The 24,441-nt window shown below is 46.0% G+C and overlaps 1 protein-coding gene across 1 annotated transcript in view; it reads right to left on the bottom strand.

The window, feature by feature from the left end:
- RNF17 (ring finger protein 17) overlaps positions 1–24,441 on the bottom strand; it is a 221,854-nt gene that overhangs the window by 8,407 nt on the left and 189,006 nt on the right. The window contains exons 34-36 of the mRNA XM_065420884.1: positions 18,268–18,324; positions 15,657–15,773; positions 11,001–11,160 (exon numbers count right to left, since the gene is read on the bottom strand). Coding sequence (XP_065276956.1) covers positions 11,001–11,160; positions 15,657–15,773; positions 18,268–18,324 — 334 coding nt within the window. The remainder of the gene's footprint in view (positions 1–11,000; positions 11,161–15,656; positions 15,774–18,267; positions 18,325–24,441) is intronic.

Here is a 24,441-nt window from a genome sequence, read left to right on the forward strand (position 1 = left end):
TTGCAGTCATAGTTGCAGGAGTGCAGGCAAGCAAATGCTGTGACATAAGTGCCTGCTGCCATGTGGCTGAGGAGGGAAAGGCAAGTTCTGCCCGAGACCACAGGGTTGGATTTCACTGAAGTAATCAGATCCAGTAGCTCTGGAACTTGTCATTTAACAGATAAACACGTGCAGAGGTCGCGTCAATGTGTCCTCCAATGAACTCCAGGGACTGTGTAGGGTGCAAAGTCAATTTTTCGACGTTCACACTCACCCAAAGGGAGGAGAGAAGTAGAAGGAGTTGGGACTTTGATAACCTAGCTTCCTTTCTGGACTGTGCCACCAGCAACCAATTGTCTAGGTAAAGGAAGACAAGGACTCTTTGCTGTCAGAGGTGAGCTGCTACCATGGTGAAAACTTTTGTGAAGACTAGTGGAGCACTGGTAAGTTGAAACAGGAGAAGCATGTATTGGAATTGTCAGATCCACCATGTACCATCTGTAGATCGAGTGGATGTTGACGTGGAAGTAGGCATCCTGCATTTCAAAAGCTATAAACCACATGCATTTTTCTAGTGACAGAATGATGGCCACAAGCATGACCATGCAGAACTTTGTTTTATGAATAGAACAGGTGCGGTGTTTGAAATCCAAGGCTGGTCTCCATCTTCCTTTCTTCTTGTGCACCAGGAAATATTTGGAATAGAACCTTGTGCCCTGAAAGGCTTCAAGGACCTGTTCCACTGCTCTTCTCTGCAGGAGGGTGTCCACTTCTAGGGTAAGAATACTGTAATGAGAGTGATCCCTGAAATGGGCTTTGGGGCAGAAACATGGATGAGGTAGTGTCAAACTCAATCGTACAGCCGTGTCGAATGCTATCCAGGACCTATTTGTCAGTTATCATGCTCCATGCTGGTAGAAAGAGTTTGAGATGGCTCCCAAAGGGGGTGGTTGGCAAGAGCACTGGAGTGCAAAGCGATTGACGGCTCTCTAGATGTACTCAGAAATATCACCTATGCAAAGATTGGGTGTGCTGCACGGAGGGCTTCACTGAAGGACCAGGTGGACAAAATCTGTAGACCTTTGGGAACTTCTGTGAAGGCTCGCAGGATGTAGAACTGGGGAGGTCTAGAGCGTTGTATAGGCAGCAGGTCATAAAATTTGTGTGTTGGCACAGGCATATATTTGTCTAGGGATCGGAGGGTGGCTCTAGAGTCTGTCAGAGTAAGCAATCACGTGTCTTGTAGTTGAAAAGGTGTGATTCATCAAAAGGGAGGTCTTCAATTGTGCTCTGTACCTCGCTAGGGAAGCCTGAGGAATGTAACTAGGATTTTCTCCTCATGATGATTCCAGGTGCCATTGTACCTGAGGACATGTCTGCAGAATCAACCACAGCCTGAAGTATGGTTCTAGAGACCAACTTGCCCACCTCCAAAATAGCTTGGAAGCAGGCAAGATCCTGCTGAGATAGTTTATCTTCAATATCTGCCATCTGCCCATAGTTCAAAAAGTCATATTTGGCCATCAGAGCTAGGTAGCTTGAGATATGGAACTGGAGACTGGCCGAGGAAAGGACCTTTCTACCCATAAGGTCTAACCTCTTTCCCTCCTTGTCAAAGGGGTGGAGCCTGGATGCTGTTCCTTGACCCACTCCATAGCAGCCTGGATCACCAGGGAATTAGGCAGAGGATGGGACAACAGAAACTCAGATTCCTTGGGAGGGCATAGAACCTCTCTTCTGCCCCCTTTGGGGTGAAGGCACTCCTGGCTGGGGTATGCCACATGGTGCATGCAGGCTGAAGAGTGGCGGAAGTTGGGAGGGCCACTCTGGCTGATACCAATGCATGCAAGAAACTGTCCTGCACCTCCTCCAACGGGATCTTTGAAGAGCATTAGCGAATCTGTCGAGCAGCTCTTGAAATTATCATAGTTGTCTACGGGAGAGGAGGGTGTCGATAATACAGCCCTATCTGGGGACAATGAGGGGAACCTCTCTGGATCCATCGGTACTGTCAGAGGCAGGCTGACCAGTGCATCATACAGCCTTGGTTCCAATAGTCTACTTGACAAAGGATGGGACGGGGGGATTCCTCCCAGGTTGAGTGAGATGGTTCTGAAGGTGAATATTGGGGCCACAAGCTCCAATATGGCCAACTTGGTTGATTCTGCTGTTGCTGGGATGGTGTCCATAGAGCTGGGTACCAGTAGCTCCTGGGATGAGGCCAGGGCCGGCTCCAGCGTTTTTGCCGCCCCAAGCAGAAAAAAAAAAAAAAAAAAAAAAAAAAAGCCATGATCGCGATTGCCGGCAGCTCTACCCCGCCGCTTTATTCTTCAGCGGTAATTCGGCGGCAGGTCCTTCGCTCCGAGAGGGAGTGAGGGACCCGCCGCCGAAGAGCCGGAAGTGCCGCCCCTTCCCATTGGCTGCCCCAGGCACCTCCTTGCAGCGCTGGTGCCTGGAGCCAGCCCTGGATGAAGCAAGGGAGGGTACTGCCACGGTGACGTCGGAACTGTCTGGTAGTCATGCCTTCAGAACAGAAGTGTTGGATATCTGAATCCTCAGACTTAGAGGAACCAGAATCCTGTACGAATAGGGGTGCCAACAGAATGGGGTGTGCTGAAGGAACACGACCAGAGGGCGGCAGATCCACTGTAAGAGAGGGAGCCCTTTTAGCAGACAAATGGACTGGAACATGCGGAGACTTCATCTGTTCCAGTTCAAGAGGCCGAGGAGCACATCTTTTTCTCCCCGATATCAACAGTACCCAGTCCACGGACGAAACTGTGGCTGGTAAGGGGGCCTGCCTCGGGACAGACAATTCACTCCACACTGGTGTAGCCAATGGAGAAGGGGTGCGTGGTTCAGGAAGTGGGACTGGCGGATCCGGCGAATGATGCAACTTCTCGTTGCTCTTGTGGGCCTTGGAATGCGCTGCTCCTCCTTGGCTGGAACTTGTGGATTGTGCAGCATCTTTCTTGGATCTGGAGGAAGACTTACTGCCCTGCTATGCACATGCTTCCATGGTTCAGGGCTAGGCCCTGGAGTGGAGTCCATACTGCTTGTACCAGCGGAATAGGACTGGGACTCTGTGTGTAGGAGGCACACTCCTGGACTGCTCAGGCTGATGTACAGGGGGTTTTCCCTGGCCAAGATCTGACTGTGGTCCCATGGTGACCTCCATGAGGTGCTTCTTAAGGCATAGGGCCCAGTCTTCCCAGGTATGGGCAGGGAAGGAGAGGCAGATACTGCACCTGAACGTGATGTGGGCTTCCCCCAAGCAGTACAGACAATGTTGTGCTTGTCATGGAGTGAAAATGAGCGAGGGCAGGAAACACAAACCTTGAATCCCAGCCCGGCGTCTTCGGCATAATCCAGTACCCAGACACAGGTGCTGAGGGCAAATGGGGTCGGTGTGCAGCATCAGCAGCATCCTGAAGTCCTTAATCCTATAAAAGTTACTACAAACACTAAAACTGCTACAAAAATCAGTAAAATTCTAACTATGTACAAGAATAAAACAATTTTTCTGGAAAATTTGGAAAGTCCATCACCAAGGACGAGAGAAAAACAGAAGCTCCAACTTGGACCGTGCAGTGGTGAGAAAGAACTGGAGACATGGTCGGTCTGCAGCACCCTTTACTGCCTCGGGCAAAGCCACGAGGCAATGTAGAGGCACATGTGGACTGACAGACACTACTACTTCGAAAAGCTCTGGCTCTGGGCGCATGCACATAATCCTCAGAGGAATACAATAGTGACCATCACTCGAAGAAGAACTGGAGATTTTAAAAGCTCCCCCTCTCAGAACGCTGCAATGTTGAAGTATACTGTGTCAAGAACAGAAGCATCTTTCTTGGGAATGTCAGACATATGAACATGCTGTCTGTATCTGGTAATTCAGTGGTACTCAATGCTGCAGAGTTCTCCTTCCTAAGCCAGGTGTTACATAAATGCTGGACCCATGAGATCTAAATAGAAAATTATTTTCCGAGAAAGACTTTGATGAAGCACCGCTATATAGATTGAGGCTTTCAAAATCGTTCTTCTGGAAGAAAGACTCTGCTTACCTGAGAATCAAGAACTGCACCTTAAAAGGGAATCATTTGCATAGGTAGCAGAAGAGACCTTTATTTTAAAGTCCCCATGTCTTGAACAGGGTACATGTGTAATATGTTCTTGGAATACCCCTTTTCTAAAGAGACTCAGTTTACCCAGATGTCGAAAGGATAAATGAATACATCCCGATATCCTAAATGAGTTGCTACCAGAGAGAGGCACTTTGTAAATACCAAGGGTGCAGTAGAAAGCCCAAAAGATAAGACACTACTGGAAATACTCTTGTCAAATCAGAAAATGAAGATATCTGCAGTGCCTGGGTTGGATAGAGATATGGAAATACACACTTTTTAGATAGAGGTCTGCAGACCAATCTAGGGTGGGTATAATGGGTACTAATGTCAACATGTGCAAAAGGAATTTTCTGATTAACAAGTTAAGCTTCCATAGATCTAATATTGGATAAAGCCCTCAGTCTCTTTCTTTGGTGTCAGAAAATATGCGAAGCAAAAACTGTGACCACTGAATTCCCTTAGCACCACATCTATGACTCCTGCTTCCAACAGGGAGCAAACTTCCTATCTTAAAAAGGGGTTCCTGAATAGGGATGGAACAGGGGGTTGGGTGGAGGAAAGGAATCTAATTAAATAGTGTAACCATCTTTTATTATCTCCAGAGTCCATTTGTTTGATGGGATAAAATTTCAAGAGTCCACGTTACAGGAGAGTCAGTCTCCAAAATAATGAGAGATGGTTGTACATTTTGTCCCAAGCTCCTGATCCTCGTGTCAAATCTGAGCTCTGACATTCAATCTCAGAAACAATGCTAAGGTTGCTTCCCCTTCATTTGCAAAATAAAAGTAGTCTCTCTGCTATGGCTGTGAAGGGGGAGGCTGTTGATGTTGAAATTTACTTCTCTGAAAAATAAGACTATGAAGAAAAGGAAGGGTAGGAGGCCCTTCCTGAGAGTTGACAGACACACAAGAATCTTGTAATTGACCTCATGTCCTTCATTTTTTTCTAATATTTAATCAGTTTTATTAGTGGATAACTTATCACCTTTGAAAGAAAGGTCTACCACCTTTGATTTGATTTTGGAAGGGAGAGTAGAAGACTGAAGGCCAGCAGGTCATGGCTGAGTCTGAAGACTCAAAGTCCTGAGCAAATGTTTAACCACTATTTCACCATCCCTTATCAAGCTGATGGCCAGCTTCCTTTGCTTTTTAGGAAGCAGTTTTGCAAACATGGCCATCTTTCCCTACAAGTGATACTGATAACGTGACTTCACTGCTTGACAATTTGCTTCTGATACTGAGTGAAGCAGTTGAAAACACTTGCCAGTTGTGTTCATCTTCTTTCTTTCTGTGTCAGAAGATGTGGAATACAACTGATTCCTCTAAACCTTTACATTGCCACTGCCACCGCCACCACAAGAGAATCAGGGGTAAGGTGTACGAAAAAATAAAACCCCTTTGTAGATTAATTGATATAATTTGTCTGCTTTTTCCAATATAGCCTATCATGATGCAGAAGTCCAAACTGCCCTTGCACGCTGCAACAGAAAGGTAATCTTGTTTTTTTTGACGGAGAACACAGGATGTTGAATACAGGGTGAGAGGTTTCTTCTAACATGACCAATGGAAATTTCAATGTCATAGATCGGATACCATTCTTTTTCACAACCTCATGGAATTGCAATGCATCTTCAGATGGAAAAGGTGCCAAAATAACCCCAATGTTTTTATCCGGGGAATATTAATCAAGTTCTGATTACAGCTCTTGCTATTCATCCTGAGCCACAGGCTCCTCTTCTGCCTCTGACAGAATATCAGGAATTTTGGTTGGAGAATGCTCTCTAAAAGCAGGTGAAGTCAACAGATCCAGGATCTTGGATCCGAGGAGACTTTCTCTGACCCTAATAGGAGAGGTATTTCTACCCTGACAGGAATGTGGATTCTTATATTGCCTACAAAAAGGCCAATAGAGCCAACCTGCTCTTGGCAGTATCTGCCAATCATACCGCAATCAAACTCAGACTCCATTTCACATCTAGGAAGGTGTGATGGTCTATAAGTACCATATTTTAGTGGTGTATTTCTTATGAGAATGGAACCTAGGAGGTATGTCAGTATATCTAATGCATTTTTTCCTTGGACTGTGGATTAGATCTCAGATCCAACTCAGAAATTAGTGGAGAAACTACCAGACTGGGCATTTATATAACTGAGAAGGGAGAAATATCTTTATTGGGAGAGCCCGAAGGTATTTAGCAGGTGGAAGGTAAATGCAACAACTTGTCCAACCTCCTCCTTTTCTCTGGTAGGGAGCTACAAGCAGGAACATTTCCAGGGTGGCCTCTCCCCCCATCACCTTTCCCTTTAGGAGATGAAAAAAATGGACACTAACCTTCCATAACTGTTGTTCTTCAAGATGTGTTGCTCAAGACCATTCCATGTTAGGCGTGTGCACAGTTGCCGGAAATTTTTCCCTTAGTGGTATCTGTAGGGCTGGCCCTAGCGCCTCCTGGAGCCCTGTGCTAGTATAAGGGGCACCGCCAGCCCCAAGCCCCTCTCAGTTCCTTCTTGCTGTCCACTTTGACAGCAGGGCAGAAGGGTGAGTCATGGAATGGATGTGAGCAACACATCTCGAAGAACAGTAGTTATGGAAGATTAGTAACCGTTTTTTCTTCTTCAAGTGCTTGCTCATGTCGATTCCATGTTAGGTGACTCACAAGCACCTGGAGGTGGGTTTGGAGTTCACTGATGTGCTGATTGTAACACTGCTCTTCCAAAGTTTGTCATATCCCGGGCCTGCCGGGTGATGGCTTAGTGTGATGCGAAGGTATGAACCGATGACCATGTTGCTGCTCTGCAGATGTCCTGGATCGGAACTTGTGCGAGGAAGGCTGCTGATGAAGCCTCAACTCTCATGGAATGGGTGGTCACAATGGCGGGGGACAGAACCTTTGCCTGCTCATAACAAAACCTGATGCAGGCGGTTATCCAAGGCAAGATTATCTGGGATGACGCAGAGTCTGTCACTGCCATCGGTCCGCCACCGCTACAAAGAGTTGCAATGACTTGTAAAAGGGTCTAGTCCTTTCAATGTAGAGGGCCAGGGCCCACCTAACGTCTAAGTTACGTAGACAACGCTCCTCATCTGATCCATGAAGCTTCGGAAAGAAGACAGGCATAAAAATGTCCTGGTTGTTGTGGAACTGCAACGCTACCTTTGACAGGAAGAATGGGTGAGTGCGCAACTGGACCTTGTCTTTGAAGAACACCGTGTAAGGGGGTTCTGAAATCAGGGCTCCGATTTCAGTGATCCTAGTGGCAATTACGTCGGCTAGAAGGAAGGCAATGTTCCAGGAGCGAACAAGAAGCCAAAGGCTCGAAGGGGGACCTTGTGAGCCTGGACAGTACCAGATTTACATCCCCTGGGGGAAACCGGGTTGCGAACCTGTGGGTAGAGTATTTCTAAGTCCTTAAGGAACCTGTCATCTCATGCGAGAAAACTGACCTGCCCTGGACTGGAGGATGGAAGACTGAAATGGCCGCCAGGTGGACCTTGACCGACGATAGGGCCAGACCTTCGTGCTTCACGTGGAGCAAGTAGTCCAAGATGGTCTGCAGAAACGATAGACAGGGAAAGACCCCAATCAAAGGTCCAAGAAGTGAAGCGCTTCCCTTTGGCCAAGTAGATCGCTCTGATAGAGGATTTCCTGCTACTTAGCAAAACCTGCTAGACCTGCTCTGAGCAGGCTTGCTCCTCCTGGTTCAGCCACGCAGCAGCCAGGCTGTCAGGTGCAGGGACACGAGATTCGGGTGGAGTAGCTGGCCTTGGTTCTGTAAGCTCAAATCCAGGCACATAAGGAGCTCTAGTGGAGCTACTATGGAAAGGTCCAGGAGCATCCTGAACCAGTGCTGGCACGGCCACACCGGGGCAATCAGTATTACCTTTGCCTTGTTCCTCTTGATTTTTAAGAGGACCTTGTGTATCCCGGTCAAGTCTCGAGCAACTTCCTCTATGCCCCCCACACGTAGGAGGGTTTCTACCTCCTGGATGAGGAGATGCTCATGAGAAGGGTCCCAGAATAGGGACAGGTATGGGGGTTGGGAGGGAGGAATGGATAAAACTGCAGGGTGTACCCAACTGTCACAGTGGAAAGCACCCAATGGTCGGAAGTTATTTGGGGGACACAGTATAGAATGGAAATAAATGGTCCAAAAACAAAAGGGGGATGGTGGATCCTGGGTTAAGTCCAGTACACTGTCCTTGGGTGCACTCTCAAAAGGCCTGTCTCGGGCCAGCCAGGTATTGGCCCAAGCCTGACTGGCAGGCCAAGGTAGAAGATGCAGGCTGGCTGCGCTTATAACCCTTCCCTTTTTTCTTGTAGGGCTCGTGTCTAAAAGGCCCCCAAAACCTTGGATGTGGCTGCGTCCGGAAGTGCCTTGTGGAGGCCGGGGGCGTGTAAAGGCCTAGAGATCGCAACGTGGCCCTTGAGTCCTTCAGGCTGTGCAGCTTGGTGTCCATCTGCTCCAAGAACAATGCATTGCCCTTGAAAGGGAGGTCTTGGACCAACTGCTGCACCTTGTGAAAAAGGCCCGAGGACTACAGATGTGAGCTGCACTGCATGGACACCGCCGAGACCATCAACCTGGCCACCGAGTCAGCCACACCCAAGGCAGCCTAAAGAGAGGCCTTGGCTACTGCCTTGCCTTCCTCCAGAATGGCCAGGAATTCTTGCCTTGACTCCTGAGGCAGGGAGTCTTTGAACTTGGCCATAGAGTCCCAAATGTTATAATTGTATCTCCCCAGCAGTGCCTGCTGGTTGGAGATCTGGAGATGTAGGCTAGCTGTTGAATATACCTTTCTGCCAAACGAGTCAAGCCTCTCTGCATTCTTATTTTTAGACCTGACACATGCCTGACCCTGTCTGTCCCGCTCATTTGCAGTGGAAACCACCAGGGACCCAGGGGGAGGGCGCAAGTACATGTATTCATACCCCTTAGCCAGAACGTATTTTTTCTCTGCCCTTTTCGAAGTTGGGGGCAGAGAAGACGGGGTCTGCCACAGTGCTTTAACAAGTTTTAACACCCCATCATAGACTGGCAGTGCAACCTTAGAGGGGGCTGCTGCAGCTAAAATATCAAAGAGGATGTCCATGGTCTCCTTCAGTTCCTCTGCCTTTAGCCCCAAATTTGTGGCGACCCGTTTAAGGAGATCTTGGTGATCCTGGAAGTCGTCCAGTGGCAGAGGGTGGGACCCACAACTGCCTAATTTGGGGATGAGGAAGATGCCAACACCACAGGAGGAGCCGGAAAGTCCTCTGCTATTGGGGTCACCTCCACTGAAGCTGCCGCTGGGGCCTCAGTATTGGGGTTGAAGTCCGAATCGGGTCCTGTACTGGCTGGGGTGTTGCCGAGACTCGCTTCTCAGATGCGGCTGTGGATGACAGATGGGAGTAGGGGCCTGGCATTGGAAGGAACCCCCCAGGGGTTCCAATATTGCCAGTGTACTGGCCATTGCCCCGGTGGCCAAGTGCCCACAGCAGGAACAGCACTAAAGTCCTGTGTGTAAGAAGAGTGGTGTCTCCTTGGTGGGGGAATGGATTCCTCTCTGGTCTCCAATGCGTATTCTTCCCCTGGAGACCATGGTGGAGCTGTTGATGTTCCCACCTGCTGGATATGATGTGGAGTCAGGGAATGGTGCCTGGAGGACGGAGACCAGTGCCATGCTTCCAGTGACTGGTGCCACGAAGCTGGTGACCTAAGATGCGGAGCTGGAGACCGGTGCTGGGACGCTGGGGACTGGTGTTGGATTGGTGACCACTGCGGCAGATCCATGGGGGGTTTCCCTCTGGAGGGAGCAGTCTTCAATGAAGAGTGGTCTCATAGTCTGTGCAGTACTGGGAGGGGCATCAGGTTCTCTGCTGCCTGTAATGCCTCCGGTGTCAAAGGGGCTCTCAAGCGTAGGGTGCCCCAATTGCTCCCAGGAGTCAGTGGTGGATCCCTGATTGGGCTCAACTGCCATCAACCGTAGCTCTGGGGAGGACGAGTGGCTTGGCAGGGGTCTCACCTTATCAGCCTCTCCCCTCTTATCCTTTTTTGACACAGGGCAGTGCCCTCTTTCAGCGCACAGTTTCTTGTGCCACTTCCTCGGCACTGAAGATGGTGAACAGTGCCAAGCAGACCATGGTGCTGGGGGAGCACTCCGTACTGAGGCTGAAGTGCTCGGCGCTGAATCAGAGTGGGACAGCTCCAAGGCCAGTCTGAGCGCTGCTTCCATTAGCAGGGTCTTCAGATGAATGTCCCTGTCCTTTTGTGTGCGTGGCCTGAAGCCCCTGCAGATCGTGCACCTGTCTTTAATGTGGGCTTTCTGGAGGCACTTTAAGTAGCTCACTTGCAGGTCGCTCACTGGCATGGGCTTATGGCAGGTGGCACCCGGCTTGAAACATGGGGACCGGGGCATGCCCTGTCCCTGGGACAACATCCTGCAATGGGACCACTATCTACTCTGACTTAACTAACTGCTAACAATTAAGTCCTAACTATATACAAGAATAACAGAGTTCAAAAACCACTAGGAGAACTTGCAAGCACAAGAGAGAAGTCATTTCAGCAACTGTCACGGGTGATAAGAAGGAACTGAAGGGGTGTGGGGCCAGCAGTGCTCCTTATACTGGCGCATGAGCATGGAGCTCCAGGGAGCGCTAGGGCTGGCCCTATGGATACCACTAAGGGAAAAATATCTGGCAACTGTGCACATGGGCACGCACACACCTAACATGGAGTTGACACGAGCACTCGAAGAACCACCACTATTGTCTCTTGCGACTCTGACACTCCCAAAAGAATTTATAGCTTTAAGTTTTATTTAAAAATATAGAGACACATAAAATAAAAGTATTTACTCAAGAGGTTTGTACTTCTGTAAGGTATAACAGGGAAAATAAAATTGCAAAAATACCTGTTCTAAAATCTGTTAGAAAAGGAAGAGACTCCACATTCTGATTACAATGCTTCAGGACTTGATCTAGACTCTCAGGTTCCAAATCCCAGCTGACACCACTATCTTCTGTGTCGCTCTCCTGGTTAAGGCCCTCTGCTGATTCAAGGCAAATGTACATCTAAAAAAACCAAGGGTTTTTATAAAAGACAAAGATTACAGCTTTCACAGATACATCAGAATTAACTGCCAGGTGTAATAAGTGATCAAGGGATATTTAAGAGGATAATGGTTTTTTTCCTGGAAAGATTTGTCACTAAGAAACACTGCCCCTCCCCCTAATTCTTCTTTCCTCCACACCTTAAGATTAGTTTTACATTTTACTACTCAGGGTTTAGTTCAAGGCAACCAGTTACTATTTATTAATGCCACACCTGGTAACCATGGTAACACAAGCCCGGCATATATGAAAGTGTGCAGGTGTTAGACTTCCACAGAGGCTTGGTCTAATTCAGGATTCCCTCCCACTCCTTTGGATTTGCCACTATGAAATTCATGGAAAAACAACTTCTAAAACGGATGATCTCTCTTGCGAAGCATGAAAACATTCTATTTCATCTAAATTTTATTTTTAATGTGGCCAATTAGTATAAATGTGTGTATCAGTATAAATAAGCAAATAATTGTTATCTATAGAGTTAAACTTTCATTAATATACAAAGCTATGGTCTGCATCAAATCTCCAGTCGCAGGCGTATGGAGTGCATGCATACCCATGTTGTAGAATATAGACAGGGGCCAGCATTTGAACAAGAACTCACCATTACCATCCAACCTTGATTAAAAAAGATTCTAATTACAATATACTGTTATTTTTCTAATCACTGTAATGTATTTCATGCTGATGTTGCATATACATAACTGCTGCCCAAAATTGGAGGAATCTGAGTAGAGTTTCTAGCAGTGGCTTTATAATGGAATATTTATCCTGATCAAAAGCATACAGAAGTTCAGCTTATTCATGGACAAGGAACCAAAAGCATTTGTTAGATAATTAAATTGAGAACATATATTCTATTTTAGTTCTTAAACTGGAAGCCCATCACTAAGGTATCTAAGCACCTTATCATCACATCCTAAATTCAGTCTTATATTTTAACAGCATTAGCTCTACCAAGAAACTTCCATGGTTTCATGTAGAAAGCTAGAGCAGTATACAAAAAAAAGTCATTAAAAGAGAGTAACAAAGAGCCACTGATCGATCTATAGATTTACCAAGCAACATAACTTTAATAGCTCAGTGTAAATCAATCCCCCCGTCAGATTTTATGACCTAACCAGCTTCTCACTGGTCTGTGGTTTGGGGTCTGATCCAAAACTCACTGAAGTGTGTGGGAATCTTTCCTTTGATTACAATGGGCATAAGATTAGGCCCTTGTCCAGAAGGGGCAGTACCAGGTAGCAGCAGTGTGGACTGAGAGAAAAAACAATGCTGAATAGGAGGCCAACAAAAAATAATTGGTAATATACTAAAAGCCCACAAAACAGAACATTGTGGCATGAGAATGTTTCACCACTTCAATACAAGAAGGAAAATACAGGAGAGGAAATCAGTATGCTGCCGCAATGGTCCCATGGTCCAGATACATTTCTGAGGGAAAATCTGTGAGTGCAAGTCTCTTTCTTCTCTTACACCTCTGTATTTCATGCAGAACATAGGGCTGCCAACACCGCCTTCCATCTTTACTGGTCTCCTGGGCAGTCTTTGCTTCTTTCCACATTATTCAGATAGAACCACAACAGAAGCAGAATTGAAACCTAACTCACTGCCTCTTGCCCTGGCGGTTCCAGTTCAATGCCTATCTTGTTACATTATTGGGTCTTTCCTCCGTGAATGTCCTAGCCATCTCCATTTTTGTTCTGTAATTTCCAGTTCTACTGGCTTCTGTTTCATCCTCCTTCAGGCGTTTGTTGCTTGTGATTTTTTCTAATATTGAGGATTTGTCTAAAGCAGCTGTTGATGAAGATTTAGAGTTTAGATAGTAAAGTCTTCATAAGTCTCCAAGTTTCAGCACCATGTAGCAAGATCGACTTTACAATGGTTAAATATTTGAAGTTTAGTTGGAGGGCAAGATTTCTGTTTCTCCAGATCGACTGTAGAGTTACAAAAGCACATTTTGCTTTCACTATTCTGGTTTAATGTCTTCCTCTGTTCCATCTGTTGTACTTAAAATGCTGACAAGGTATGTGATATCCGATTTCATCTAGGTCAGCCCCAGAAAATGCAACTGGTGTTTCTTGTTGTGTGTTGATTCTAATGGTTTTAAGTTTTTACAGTGTTGATTTTCAATCCTACTACTTGTGGATAGGCCTGTAAATAATTTGTTTTATCTTTCATGTCTCCATGGGAATGGGATAGCCAGTTGATGTCATCTGCAAAGTCAAGGTCCTCTAACTTCTGGGTCAAAGTCCACTGTATGTCCCTTATTACTCAATCCCCATATTACTCAATCCACCACCAGTAAAAAGATCATGGGTGACATAAGACATCCTGGGCTGATGCCCATAGTAACCTCAGTTCACTGTTATGCATTACTTCACGTCATATTTTCAGAGAAGCTCTGAAATTTCTGAGGGATTCCATTGTCACAGCAATTTCCATAAACTGTTCTACCACTGTATTAAATGCTTTTTGGAAATCTACCAATTCATATAAAGCTTTGACTTCCATTAGATCACACGTTCTATGATACTATATAGGATTATTATTTGATCCATACATGATTTCTCATGTCTGAACCCTGCCTATTCTTGTTGTTACCTTGAATCTATCACTTTCTTTATAATGTGTAATTATTTTACTTGGGACATTCTTCCTGATAACTGTTTAATGATGTTGCACAATGTCTTCGTGTCACTTTGTAGTGCAGCAGTTTGTGCATCTCTTGCCATTTCGTCTACAAAGTTTAATTTGTCTTTCCTACCACTATTTTGGCCTCTGTTCTTTACTGCATATTCCTCCTGGAGTCACTGTATCTGTGTTTCTGTTTCAGTTTCATTTTGCATCTTTCCTCTCATATAACCTTTCATTGTGATGTTTCTTCCTGAATCCCAGCATTTCTTTACAAGTTTTAGTGAAAGTATCCTTACCTGTTTCCATTTGCCTTCTATTGTCTCATCATCTTCAAGCACCTGGTATCTATTTGCTAGAGCAATTATAAACTCTTGCTGCATTTTAGTTGGGTGACATTATAATGTGGTGTCTCTGCTGTTCAGACCTATTCTTTGTTTTTATTTTTATTTTCAATTTAGTCAGTGTGTGGTCCATTCTCACACCTGCTACCTACATCTTTTAAAGTTCTATTACATTTGTGCAGAATTGTAATGTGGTTTGGTTCCTTGTTTTGTTGGTATAATGTAATTTGGTTTTCTGTTCTGTGATCTGCTGACCTCCAAGTTATTTTATGAACAGTATGGTGAGGGAAGATGGTTCCTCCAATGACCAGGTCATTCATTCCACAAAAATCAGCAAACATTTCATCATTTTCATTCATTTCACCAAGGTCTTGTTTCCCCATATTTACTTCCCTGCCAGTGTTGTTGCTCCCTACTTTAGCATTAATTTCTCCAGTTACTAGGAGGACATCTCTTTTGGGGATTTTATCTATTTTGTTATGTAGCTGCTTGTACAAAGTGGTTGTTTTTTTTTTTTTTTACTCTTGGTTAGTTTGATTTGTTGGAGAATAACATTGAACAACAGACACTTTCTGGAATTTTGATGAAAATTGTACTATTCTAATCCTTTTTGAAACTGGTACCCATTCTATCAGGCTTTTGGTTGCCCCCCCACGATTTTATCAGACCCACACCACCACTGTGTATGTCATTGGCATTCAGTAATCCAGAATATAGTAGGATGTGTCCAGCTGACAAGGTGATTTATCCTGATGTAACTCATCTCATTTCACTTAGGCCAAGTACATCTAATTTATATCTCCCCATTTCTTTTGTTACTTTGACTGTTTTACCAGCCTCGTGTTAGTGTCCACACATTCCACATACCAATTTTGGTAATGGATTTTGGAGAGAGCAAATTCATCAGTAGAGTAGCTTCCTTGGGGTTTGGCAACTTCATGTTTTCATCTCTCTTCTAGGTCTATTTGAATTAAGTTGGATTGAGTTTGTTGAACAGAGCAGTAGTATAGGTTTCTGTAATAACTTTGTTTTACACAGAAGTAGGTTGTTAGCCCACTCTTAACCCCCTACCAGGTGGGCTAATAGATTGCCTTAGTCTGGCTCCTACTCTTTGACCTGTCTGGCATGGGTGATCCTACTAAGATAAATATTCCTGCCAGCATAGCTTGTGTGTGCAAGGAGGCATCTGCTTTTAAAAGGTCATGTCTATAATGTGAACATGACAACGAGAATATTTTTTTAAAGAATAGAGACAGGATTGTTTATTTCTCAAACACTCCTGCCACCCAAATATTTGAACCACTATATAAATATCTGACATGCTGTAATTTAATTAACTGATACAGATTTAAATTATCAATAACTGATAACCACAAATGCTTGTATGCTGACACTGATATATTTCCATGATAGTGTTCACAAGACTGGAAAGAGGCAGTCATATCCTGTAACCGTTATTAAACAAACATTTATAACATATACCTTATTAGGTGACACAAGGTGCTTAACACTAACAGGAAAAAGTTCTCCTGGAATAGGTAGTGTTAGCATTGTATACGGTGGCAAAACAGGAGCCCCTGCTTCGGATAACAGCAACTCCTAGAACAAGATAGGATTTAGTTAGGTTTCACATTTTGGTAACTAATTGCAAGTTTGCCCTTCTATGACTTCTGATTAACTACAGAAGAGTTATTTGTATAGACTAAAATAAGGTAAACAAGACATCCCTGATGACAAAGAAAAATCAAATCAAATTCAAATTTTCCTTGGTTCCATTTTTCTTCTTATCTTCCATTTTTAAGCAGATAAAGAGGTTCAAGAACTAATTCAGTCAATGCACAAATTTTGTTTAAGGAGGATGTAAATATGTAAAGAAAAGCTATTCAGAGGTACTCCTAAACAGTTAAAATATGTTAAAATAAAATGATGTCACTACTTTGACAAGGTTCCTCACCAAAGGCTCTTAAAGCAAAGTAAGCAGTAATGGGTAAGAGAGAAGGTCCTCTCATGGATCAGTAATTGGTTAAAAGACAGGAAACAAAGGGTAGCAGTAAATGGTCAGTTTTCAGAATGGAGAGAGGTAAACAGTGGTGTCTCCCAGGGATCTGTACTGGGACCAGTGCTGTTCAACATATTCATAAATGATCTAGAAAAAGGAGTAAACAGTGAGGTGGCAAAGTTTGCAGACGATACAAAATTACTCAAGATAGTTAAGTCCAAAGCTGACTGCGAAGAGTTACAAAGAGATCCCACAAAACTCGGTGAATGTGAAACAAAATGGCAAATGAAATTCAATGTTGATAAATGCAAAGTAATGCATATTGGAAAACAATCACAACTATACATCTAAAATGATGTGGTCTAAATGAGCTGTTGCCACACAAAGATCTTGGAGTCATTGTTGCTAGTTCTCTGAAAACACCTGCTCAATGTGCAGCTGCTAGCAAAACCGCTAACAGAGTATTAGGAACCATTAGGAAAGGGGTAGATAATAAAACAGTAAATATCATAATGCCACTATTTAAATCCATAGTATGCCCACACCTTGAATACTGTGTGCAGTTCTGGTCACCCTATCTCAAAAAAGATAATATAAGAATTGGAATAGGAACAGAAAAGGGCAACAAAAATGATTAAGGGTATGGAACAGCTTCCATATGAGAGTAGATTTAAAAAAAGACTGGGATTATTCAGCTTGGAAAAAAAAGACTACTATGTTTTAGTCCTAGGCAGTAAACAAAAATTCACGGCCCATGACCTGTCCATGACTTTTACTATATACCCCTGACTAAAACTTGGAGGGGGTGGGGACAGCTAGGGGGCACCGCGGGTGCTCGGGGGGGGGGGGGGGGGGACGCGGCGCAGGCGGTGCTTGAGGGGAGGGTTGGCGGGGTTGGGGCAGGCTCCCTACCTCCACGTGCTGCTTCCGCTCGGCCCCAATCCCCAGTTCTGCAGCTCCCATTGGCTGGGAACTGTGGCCAATGGGAGCTGCTGGGGTGGTGCCTGCCGGTAGAGGTGGCACATGGAGCTAGGAGCTGAGGGAGGGGAGTTCCTGTAGACGTTCCGGGGACCCCGCCCTAGGTAAGCACCGCCCTGCACCTCAACCCCCAGCCCTGAGCCCTCCCCCAAACTCCTGTTGCTAGGGGCAAGACTGCCCCAGCAGCAGCCAGTGCAAATGGCCCAGGTGCTCAGGTGGCCCCCGGGCCAGACACATCAGCTGCTGCAGAAGTCATGGAGGTCACAGAAAATCTGTGACAAACATGGAGCCTTACACAAGAACGAGGGATCACCCAATGAAATTAGTAGGCAGCAGTTTCAAAACAAACAAAAGGAAGTACTTCTTCACACAACACATAGCGAGTCTGTGGAACTCATTGCCATGAGATGTTGTGAAGGCCAAAACTATAACTGGATTCAAAAAAGAATTAGATAAGTTAATGGAAGAAAAGTCCATCAATGGCTATTAGCCAAGATGGTCAGGGATGCACCCCCACTCTCTGGGTGTCCCGAAGCCTCTGACTGCCAGATGTGGGACTGGACAACAGGGGAGGGATCACTTGATAATTGCCCTCTTCTGTACATTCCCGTTGAAGCATTTGGAACTGGCCATTGTTGGAAGACAGGATACTGGGCTAGATGGACCATTGGTCTGACCCATTCTTAAGTTATGTACTTTATTTGAGGCTAAGAACAAGAAGATACTACAGCAGAATAAAGCACTGATAATTAGGTGTAACTTCTCCACTAAAAGATAAAATAGAGGTACAGCCAAGGCATTGGTCAACAGCAAATGCTAAAAATCAATCCATGGCTTCCCTCCCAAAGTAACAATACAATATATAATGTACTTTGCACTTGACTTAAAAATGGCTGAAATACTGAAAAGTCCATTTTAAAATTTTTCTTTAACAAGAATAAAGAAGGGTTTCAACCATTTTAAGAAGGAAGCAAGTCTTTAGGAGGGATCTGAATAGAACAGAGACTGGGACCTGGCACAAAAGGATTAGGTAAGGTAAGGAGTTTTAGTGATCAATTGTAAAAAAACCCACAAAACCTAAACCCACCCACTCACACGCTAAACATTGAAACTTACCTCATAGCTGATTTGACATTTATCCTCAAAACACTTTTCACTATAATTTATTATTTCCTAAAAAGTAAGTAGAGTACAGTTCAATTTAGGTACCAGTGTAATAGGGGCCTTATAAACACCTAAAATATGTAGATAAAACACTTAGCAGATTTTTCAGGTAATATTTCCTTAATTCATAATACATACAGGCTGTCTTGATTCAGGAAAACATTTAACTCTCACTGATCTCAATGGGAATAAAGAAAATATTCAAGTACTTTCATGAATTGAGGCTTTAGAACCTGATTCTGCAGTCTGCATTCAAACAAAATTTCCACCGAGTTCCAATGGGAATTTTGTCTGAGAACTGCAGGATTTGGCCAATTCATTAACAGAAAGGGAATCCATATATAAAAAATTGCAGTATTTTCTAGTAAGGATGGACCAACCCTCCTTGAACTCTGAGGTGTGATTGGGTACTTTCAACAACCCTCAAAAAATCAGGTTCCCTCTTGCACCACTTCATAGCTTCTCTCAAAAACATGGCTGAAAATAGGTACTCAATAGTTATCTTCCAACAACTGTGCATTTTGGGGCACAACTAAATGGGAGAAGGGATGAAATAACTATAAGGTGGAAGAACAACTAATTGAAAGACCGTTCTCAAAGACTAGTTTATCAATGGTTTGCTGTCAAACTGGAGAGATTTATTTCGTAGAGTCCCACATGAGTCAGTCCTGGGTCTGGTACCTTTCAATATTTTCATTACTTGGATAATGGAGTGGAGAATATATTTATAAAACTTGTGTATGACACCGAGCTTGAAGGGGTTGTTAGGATTTTGGAGGAAAGGATTATAATTCAAAATGACCTTGACAAATTAGAGAATTCATCTGAAATCCACAAGATGAAATTCAATAAAGACAAGTATAAAGTACTACCTTAGGAAGGAAAAATCAAATGCACAACTACAAAATGGGGAATAATTGGCTAGGTGGTAGTACCGCTGAAAAAGATCTGGAGGTTAAAATGAACTGTGAATTGAACATGAGTCAACAATGTGATGCAGCTGCAAAAAAGGCTAATATAATTCAGGCATATATTAGCTGGAGTGTTGAATCTAAGACATGGGATGAACTATCCCACTGTATTTGGCACTCATGAGGCCTCAGCTGGAGTACTGTGTCCAATTCTGGGCTCCATATTTCAGCAAAGTGGTGGACAAATTGGAGAGAGTGCAGAGGATAGCAAAAATAAATAAATAAATGGCTTAGAAAACTTGACCTTTGAGAAAAGTTTTTCTAAACTGGACATCTTTAGTCTTGAGAAAAGAAGACTGAGGGGGACCTGCTAATAGTCTTCAAATATGTTAAGGGCTGTTATAAAAAGAAATGTGATCAATTGTCTTCCACGTCCACTGGAAGTAGGATAAGTAGTAATAGCCTATTCTGAAGCAAGGGAAATTAAGGTTAGATATTAGGAAAATCTTTCTAACTATAAGGGTAGTTAAGCTGTGGAATAGGCTCTCAAGAGAGGTTGAGGCATCCCCATCATTAGAGGTTTCAAAGAAAAGGCTGGACAAATACCTATCTGGGTGGTCTAGATTTACTTGGTCTTGCTTCAGCACAGGGGACAGGACTTGACTTCTTGAAGTCCCTTCCAGCCCTACATTTCTATGATTCTCTGACAAAGTGCAGAGCAGTGAGAATATAAAGTGGAGCAAAAACAAAGCATAGAAGAAAAATCTTGGCTTCCTCCCTCTCCATAAAGAGGAAATGTTATTCAGGATGAGGTGAGAAAAAGCCAATCCCCCTGAAGTTTCTGCCACTTCTTTAGAAACCAGATCAGAAGAAGCAGGGAGAGTTAGATATCTAACTGAAGAAGTGTCCTTAAAAATAATTTGAGAGAGTTTAAATGCTTTTCTGAAGTTAACTATTGTACCTTTTGGATGACAGTCCATAAAAAATGGTTACTTACCTCTCATAACTGTTGTTCTTCGAGATGTGTTGCTCATGTCCATTCCAATAGGTGTGCGCATGTGCCGCGTGCATGATCGCCGGAAAGCTTTTCCCCTAGTGGTACCTGTCAGGTCGGCTGTGGAGACCCCCTACAGTGGCGCCTTTATGGCGGTGTATATATGTCCCTGCCGACCCGCCGCCTGCTCAGTTCCTTCTTGCCGGAATACTCCAACAGTGGGGAGGCGGCCACCGGGATTTGGAATGGACTTGAGCAACACATCTCAAAGAACAACAGTTACGAGAGGTAAGTAACCATTTTTTCTTCGAGTGATTGCTCATGTGCATTCCAATAGGTGACTTCCCAGCAGTTACCCAGGGGGAGGGGTCGGAGTTCACCTGATCGCTGAGTGCAGGACTGCCCTACCAAAAACAGCATCATCCCTCGCCTGCTGGGTGATGGCATAGTGTGAAGTGAAGGTGTGGACTGAAGACCAGGTTGCTGCCTTGCATATATCCTGGATAGGGACCTGCGCCAGGAATGCTGCGGACGCCGCCTGCACTTTGGTAGAGTGCGCCATAAGTGGAGGGGCTGGAACTTTAGCCAGGTCATAGCAAGTCCTAATACACGACGTGATCCATGACAAGATGCACTGTGATGAGATCGGGAGCCCCCTCATTCTTTCTGTGATAGCAATAAAGAGCTGTGGTGATTTACGAAACCGCTTCATGCGTTCAATGTAAAATGCCAAGGCATGTCTAACATCCAAGGAATGGAACATGTGCTCCCTGTGGCATAGAGTTTAGGAAAGAACACAGGTAAAAATATATCTTGGTTCACATGAAACTGGGATACAACCTTAGTAGCTGCACCTTGTCCTTATAAAATACCGTATAAGGAGGTTCAGAGATCAGTGCTCTGAGCCCGGATACCCTTCTAGCGGAGGTTATAGCTACCAGAAAGGCCACCTTCCAGGAGAGATAGGACAGAGGGCAGGTAGCCATGGGATCAAAGGGGGGCCCCCATGAGTGAGGACAGGACCAGGCTGAGGTCCCACTGGGGAACGAGCCGTCGTACCGGGGGATAAAGTCTGTCCAGGCCCTTAAGAAACCTGCTCACCATGGGGTTACCAAAATGAAAGGTGAAAGGCCGAAATGGCCGCAAGGTGTGATATCGCTAACCCTTGATGCTTGACATATAAAAGATAGTCCAAAGTAATGGGAATTGGGGCTGATTGTGGCTCAGTTCCCCTTTGTCAAGACCAAATGGAGAAATGCTTCCACTGAGCCGGGTACGTGGCTCGAGTGGAGGATTTCCTACTTCCTAACAGGACCTCCCTCACTGAGTGAGAGCACTGAAGCTCAAGAGGGTTCAACCATGGAGCGTCCACACCATGAGGTGGAGGGACTCCAGGTTGGGGGGTTGCAGACAGCCGTGGTCCTGTCCTGTGTGATTAGGGTCGGACAGAGAGGGAGCACTACAGGTCTGTCCACTGAGAGTTTCAGTAACATGGTGAACCAGTGCTGTCGAGGCCACACTGGCGCTATGAGGATCAAAGAACCCCTGTCCTGATGAGTCTTGAGGAGCACTCTGTGTATGAGGGGGAATGGCAGGAACACGTACAGCAGGTGATCCGTCCATGACAAGTGAAAGGCGTCCACGGTGGAGCCTGGGCTGTGGTTCAGGAAGGAGCAGAACCTCTGGCACTTCCTGTTGCCCCTCACTGTGAACAGGTACATGTAGGGAGAGCCCCACCTCTGGAAAAATCGGGTGAGCCATGTCCAGTCTGAGGGACCACTTGTGTCCATGGAACGAGCGACTGAGTCAGTTGGCCAGCTCGTTCTGCGCCCCCAGAAGGTGCGACGCCTGTAGGTGTATAGAATGGGCAATGCAAAAGTCCCACAGCATGAGGGCTTCCCGACACAGGGGAGAGGAGCGAGCACCACCCTGTTTGTTTATATACAACATCGCTGCAGTATTGTCCGTGAGTACTGATATGCACATGCCCTGAAGGCGGGCCTGGACTGCTTGGCATGCCAGGCGAACCGCCCTCAACTCCCTTACATTGATGTTCAGGGATAGCCCTGTATGGGACCAGAGGCCCTGGGTTTTGATATTGCCCAGATGTGCTCCCCAACTGAGCACCAAGGTATCCGTGACCAGGGAGAGCATAGGTTGGGGCTTGGCAAAGGGTACTCCCGCACAAACCAGCAGTGGTTGCCGCCACCAGTGGAGAGAGTTGAGAATCCGAGGCGGGAGGGTCACTATTGAGTCCAATGGGTCCCTGCCCAGTCTGTGCACTTGTGCTAACCACGCCTGGAGGGGCTGAAAGCGCAGCCTGGCGTACTGTACCATGTATGTACAGGCTGCCATGTGCCCCAATAGTTTCATACAATTTCTGGCCGTGGTTGTGGGAAAGCGGAGTAGGGGCTTGATAATGTCCGCGAGCGCTTGAAACGCAGTTCCAGAAAGAATGCCCTTGCGTGCGTGGAGTCCAAGAGAGTGCCGATGAACTCTATTCTTTGTTTGGGGGTCAATGTGGACTTGGGCTCGTTCAATATAAGTCCCAGCCTATGAAACGTAGCCTTGGCCAGGGACATGTGTTCTGCCACCCATGTTTGGGACTTGGCCTTGATGAGCCAGTTGTCCAGATACAGGAATACCTGCACCTGGTGCCTGAGGAGGAAGGCTGCCACGACCACCATACACTTGGTGAACACCCGGGGGGCCATTGAGAGGCCAAATGGGAACACCCTGAACGGGTAGTGGTGGCCACTGACCACGAATCTGACATAGGGTCTGTGGGCTGGGATAATAGCAATGTGAAAGTACGCATCCTTCAAGTCGAGGGCGGCGTACCAGTCTCCCAGATCCATGGAGGGAATGTTGGTGGCCAGAGAGACCATGCGAAACTTCACCTTGTTTATGAATGTGTTGCGGTCTCGTAGGTCCAGGATAGGCTGAAGCCCGTCCATGGCCTTGGGGATGAGGAAATAGCGGGAGTAGAACCCCTTGCCCCTGAATTCCTGAGGAACCTCCTCCATTGCCCCTAGAGCTGGGAGCGATTGCACCTCCTGTAAAAGGAGCTGCTCGTGAGAGGGGTCCCTGAAGAGGGACAGGAGGGCTGGAGGGAATAGAATTGGATAGAATATCATGCCCCTACCATGCTGAGGACCCAGCGGTCTGACATGATCTGAGACCAAACATGGTAGAAGCGGGAGAGTCGATTCACAAAAGGGGGGGGGGGGGAGAATCCAAGATGGCGACTGGTGCGCCGTCCTCCGGCGCATCTTCAAAAGTTAGCCCACTGGCCTCAAGCCTATTTGGCTGAACCCTGGCCTTGGCCCGAGGAGGAGTGCGGTGGGCGCCTCCTATTATTCCTGCCCCTTCTCCTTGATGGATCTCGTCTAGGAGGCCCAGGATAGAAGCGGGATGGGGGCTGAGGTGTAAAGGGCTTTCTCTGAGGCGCTGGGGTGCGTAGCCCCCGAGACTTCAGAGTCACGCAAGAGTCCTTTAGGCTATGCAGGCCCGTGTCCTTGTTTTTAGCGAACAGGCCGTTGCAGTCAAAGGGGAGGTGCTGTATGGTATTCTGGACCTCCAGTGGGATACCCAAAACCTGGAGCCACACACTGCGCCTCATTGCAATGGCGGTGGCCATGGTTCGAGCTGCAGAGTCCGCCGCGTCCAGTGTTGCCTGGAGGGCGGTCCTAGACACCACTCTACCCACTTCAAGGAGCGCACCAAACTCCTTGAGAGTCGGCCGGGATTAACTCCTGGAATTTAGCTAACAAGCTCCAGGAATTAAAGGCGTATCGGCTAAGCACTGCCTACTGATTCGCTACTCGAAGCTGGAGCCCACCAGTCAAATAGACTTTACGGCCAAAGAGATCCAACTTCTTGGTGTCCCGTGACTTAGGTGCAGGGCCTGGCTGTCCTTGCCGCTCCTTGTGGTTTGCCGCAACCACCACCAGAGTCCCCGGCTGGGGGTGGGTAAAAAGGTACTCATAGCCCTTTTGCGGCACAAAGTAGTGTCTCTTGACCCCCTTTAGCCATTGGTGGTATAGAGGCCAGGGTTTGCCAGAGCACCTTCATGGTGTTCTGAACTGTCCTTATGGGGGCAAGGCCACTCTAGAAGGACCCTCGGGAGTGAGGATGTCCACCATTGGATCCGCGTTCTCCATAACCTCCTCTGCCTGGAGGTTAAGATTAACTGCCACCCTCCTGAGCAGGTCTTGGTAG

This window comes from Emys orbicularis, chromosome 1 (assembly GCF_028017835.1).
Source record: "Emys orbicularis isolate rEmyOrb1 chromosome 1, rEmyOrb1.hap1, whole genome shotgun sequence".
Lineage (NCBI taxonomy): Eukaryota > Metazoa > Chordata > Testudines > Emydidae > Emys > Emys orbicularis.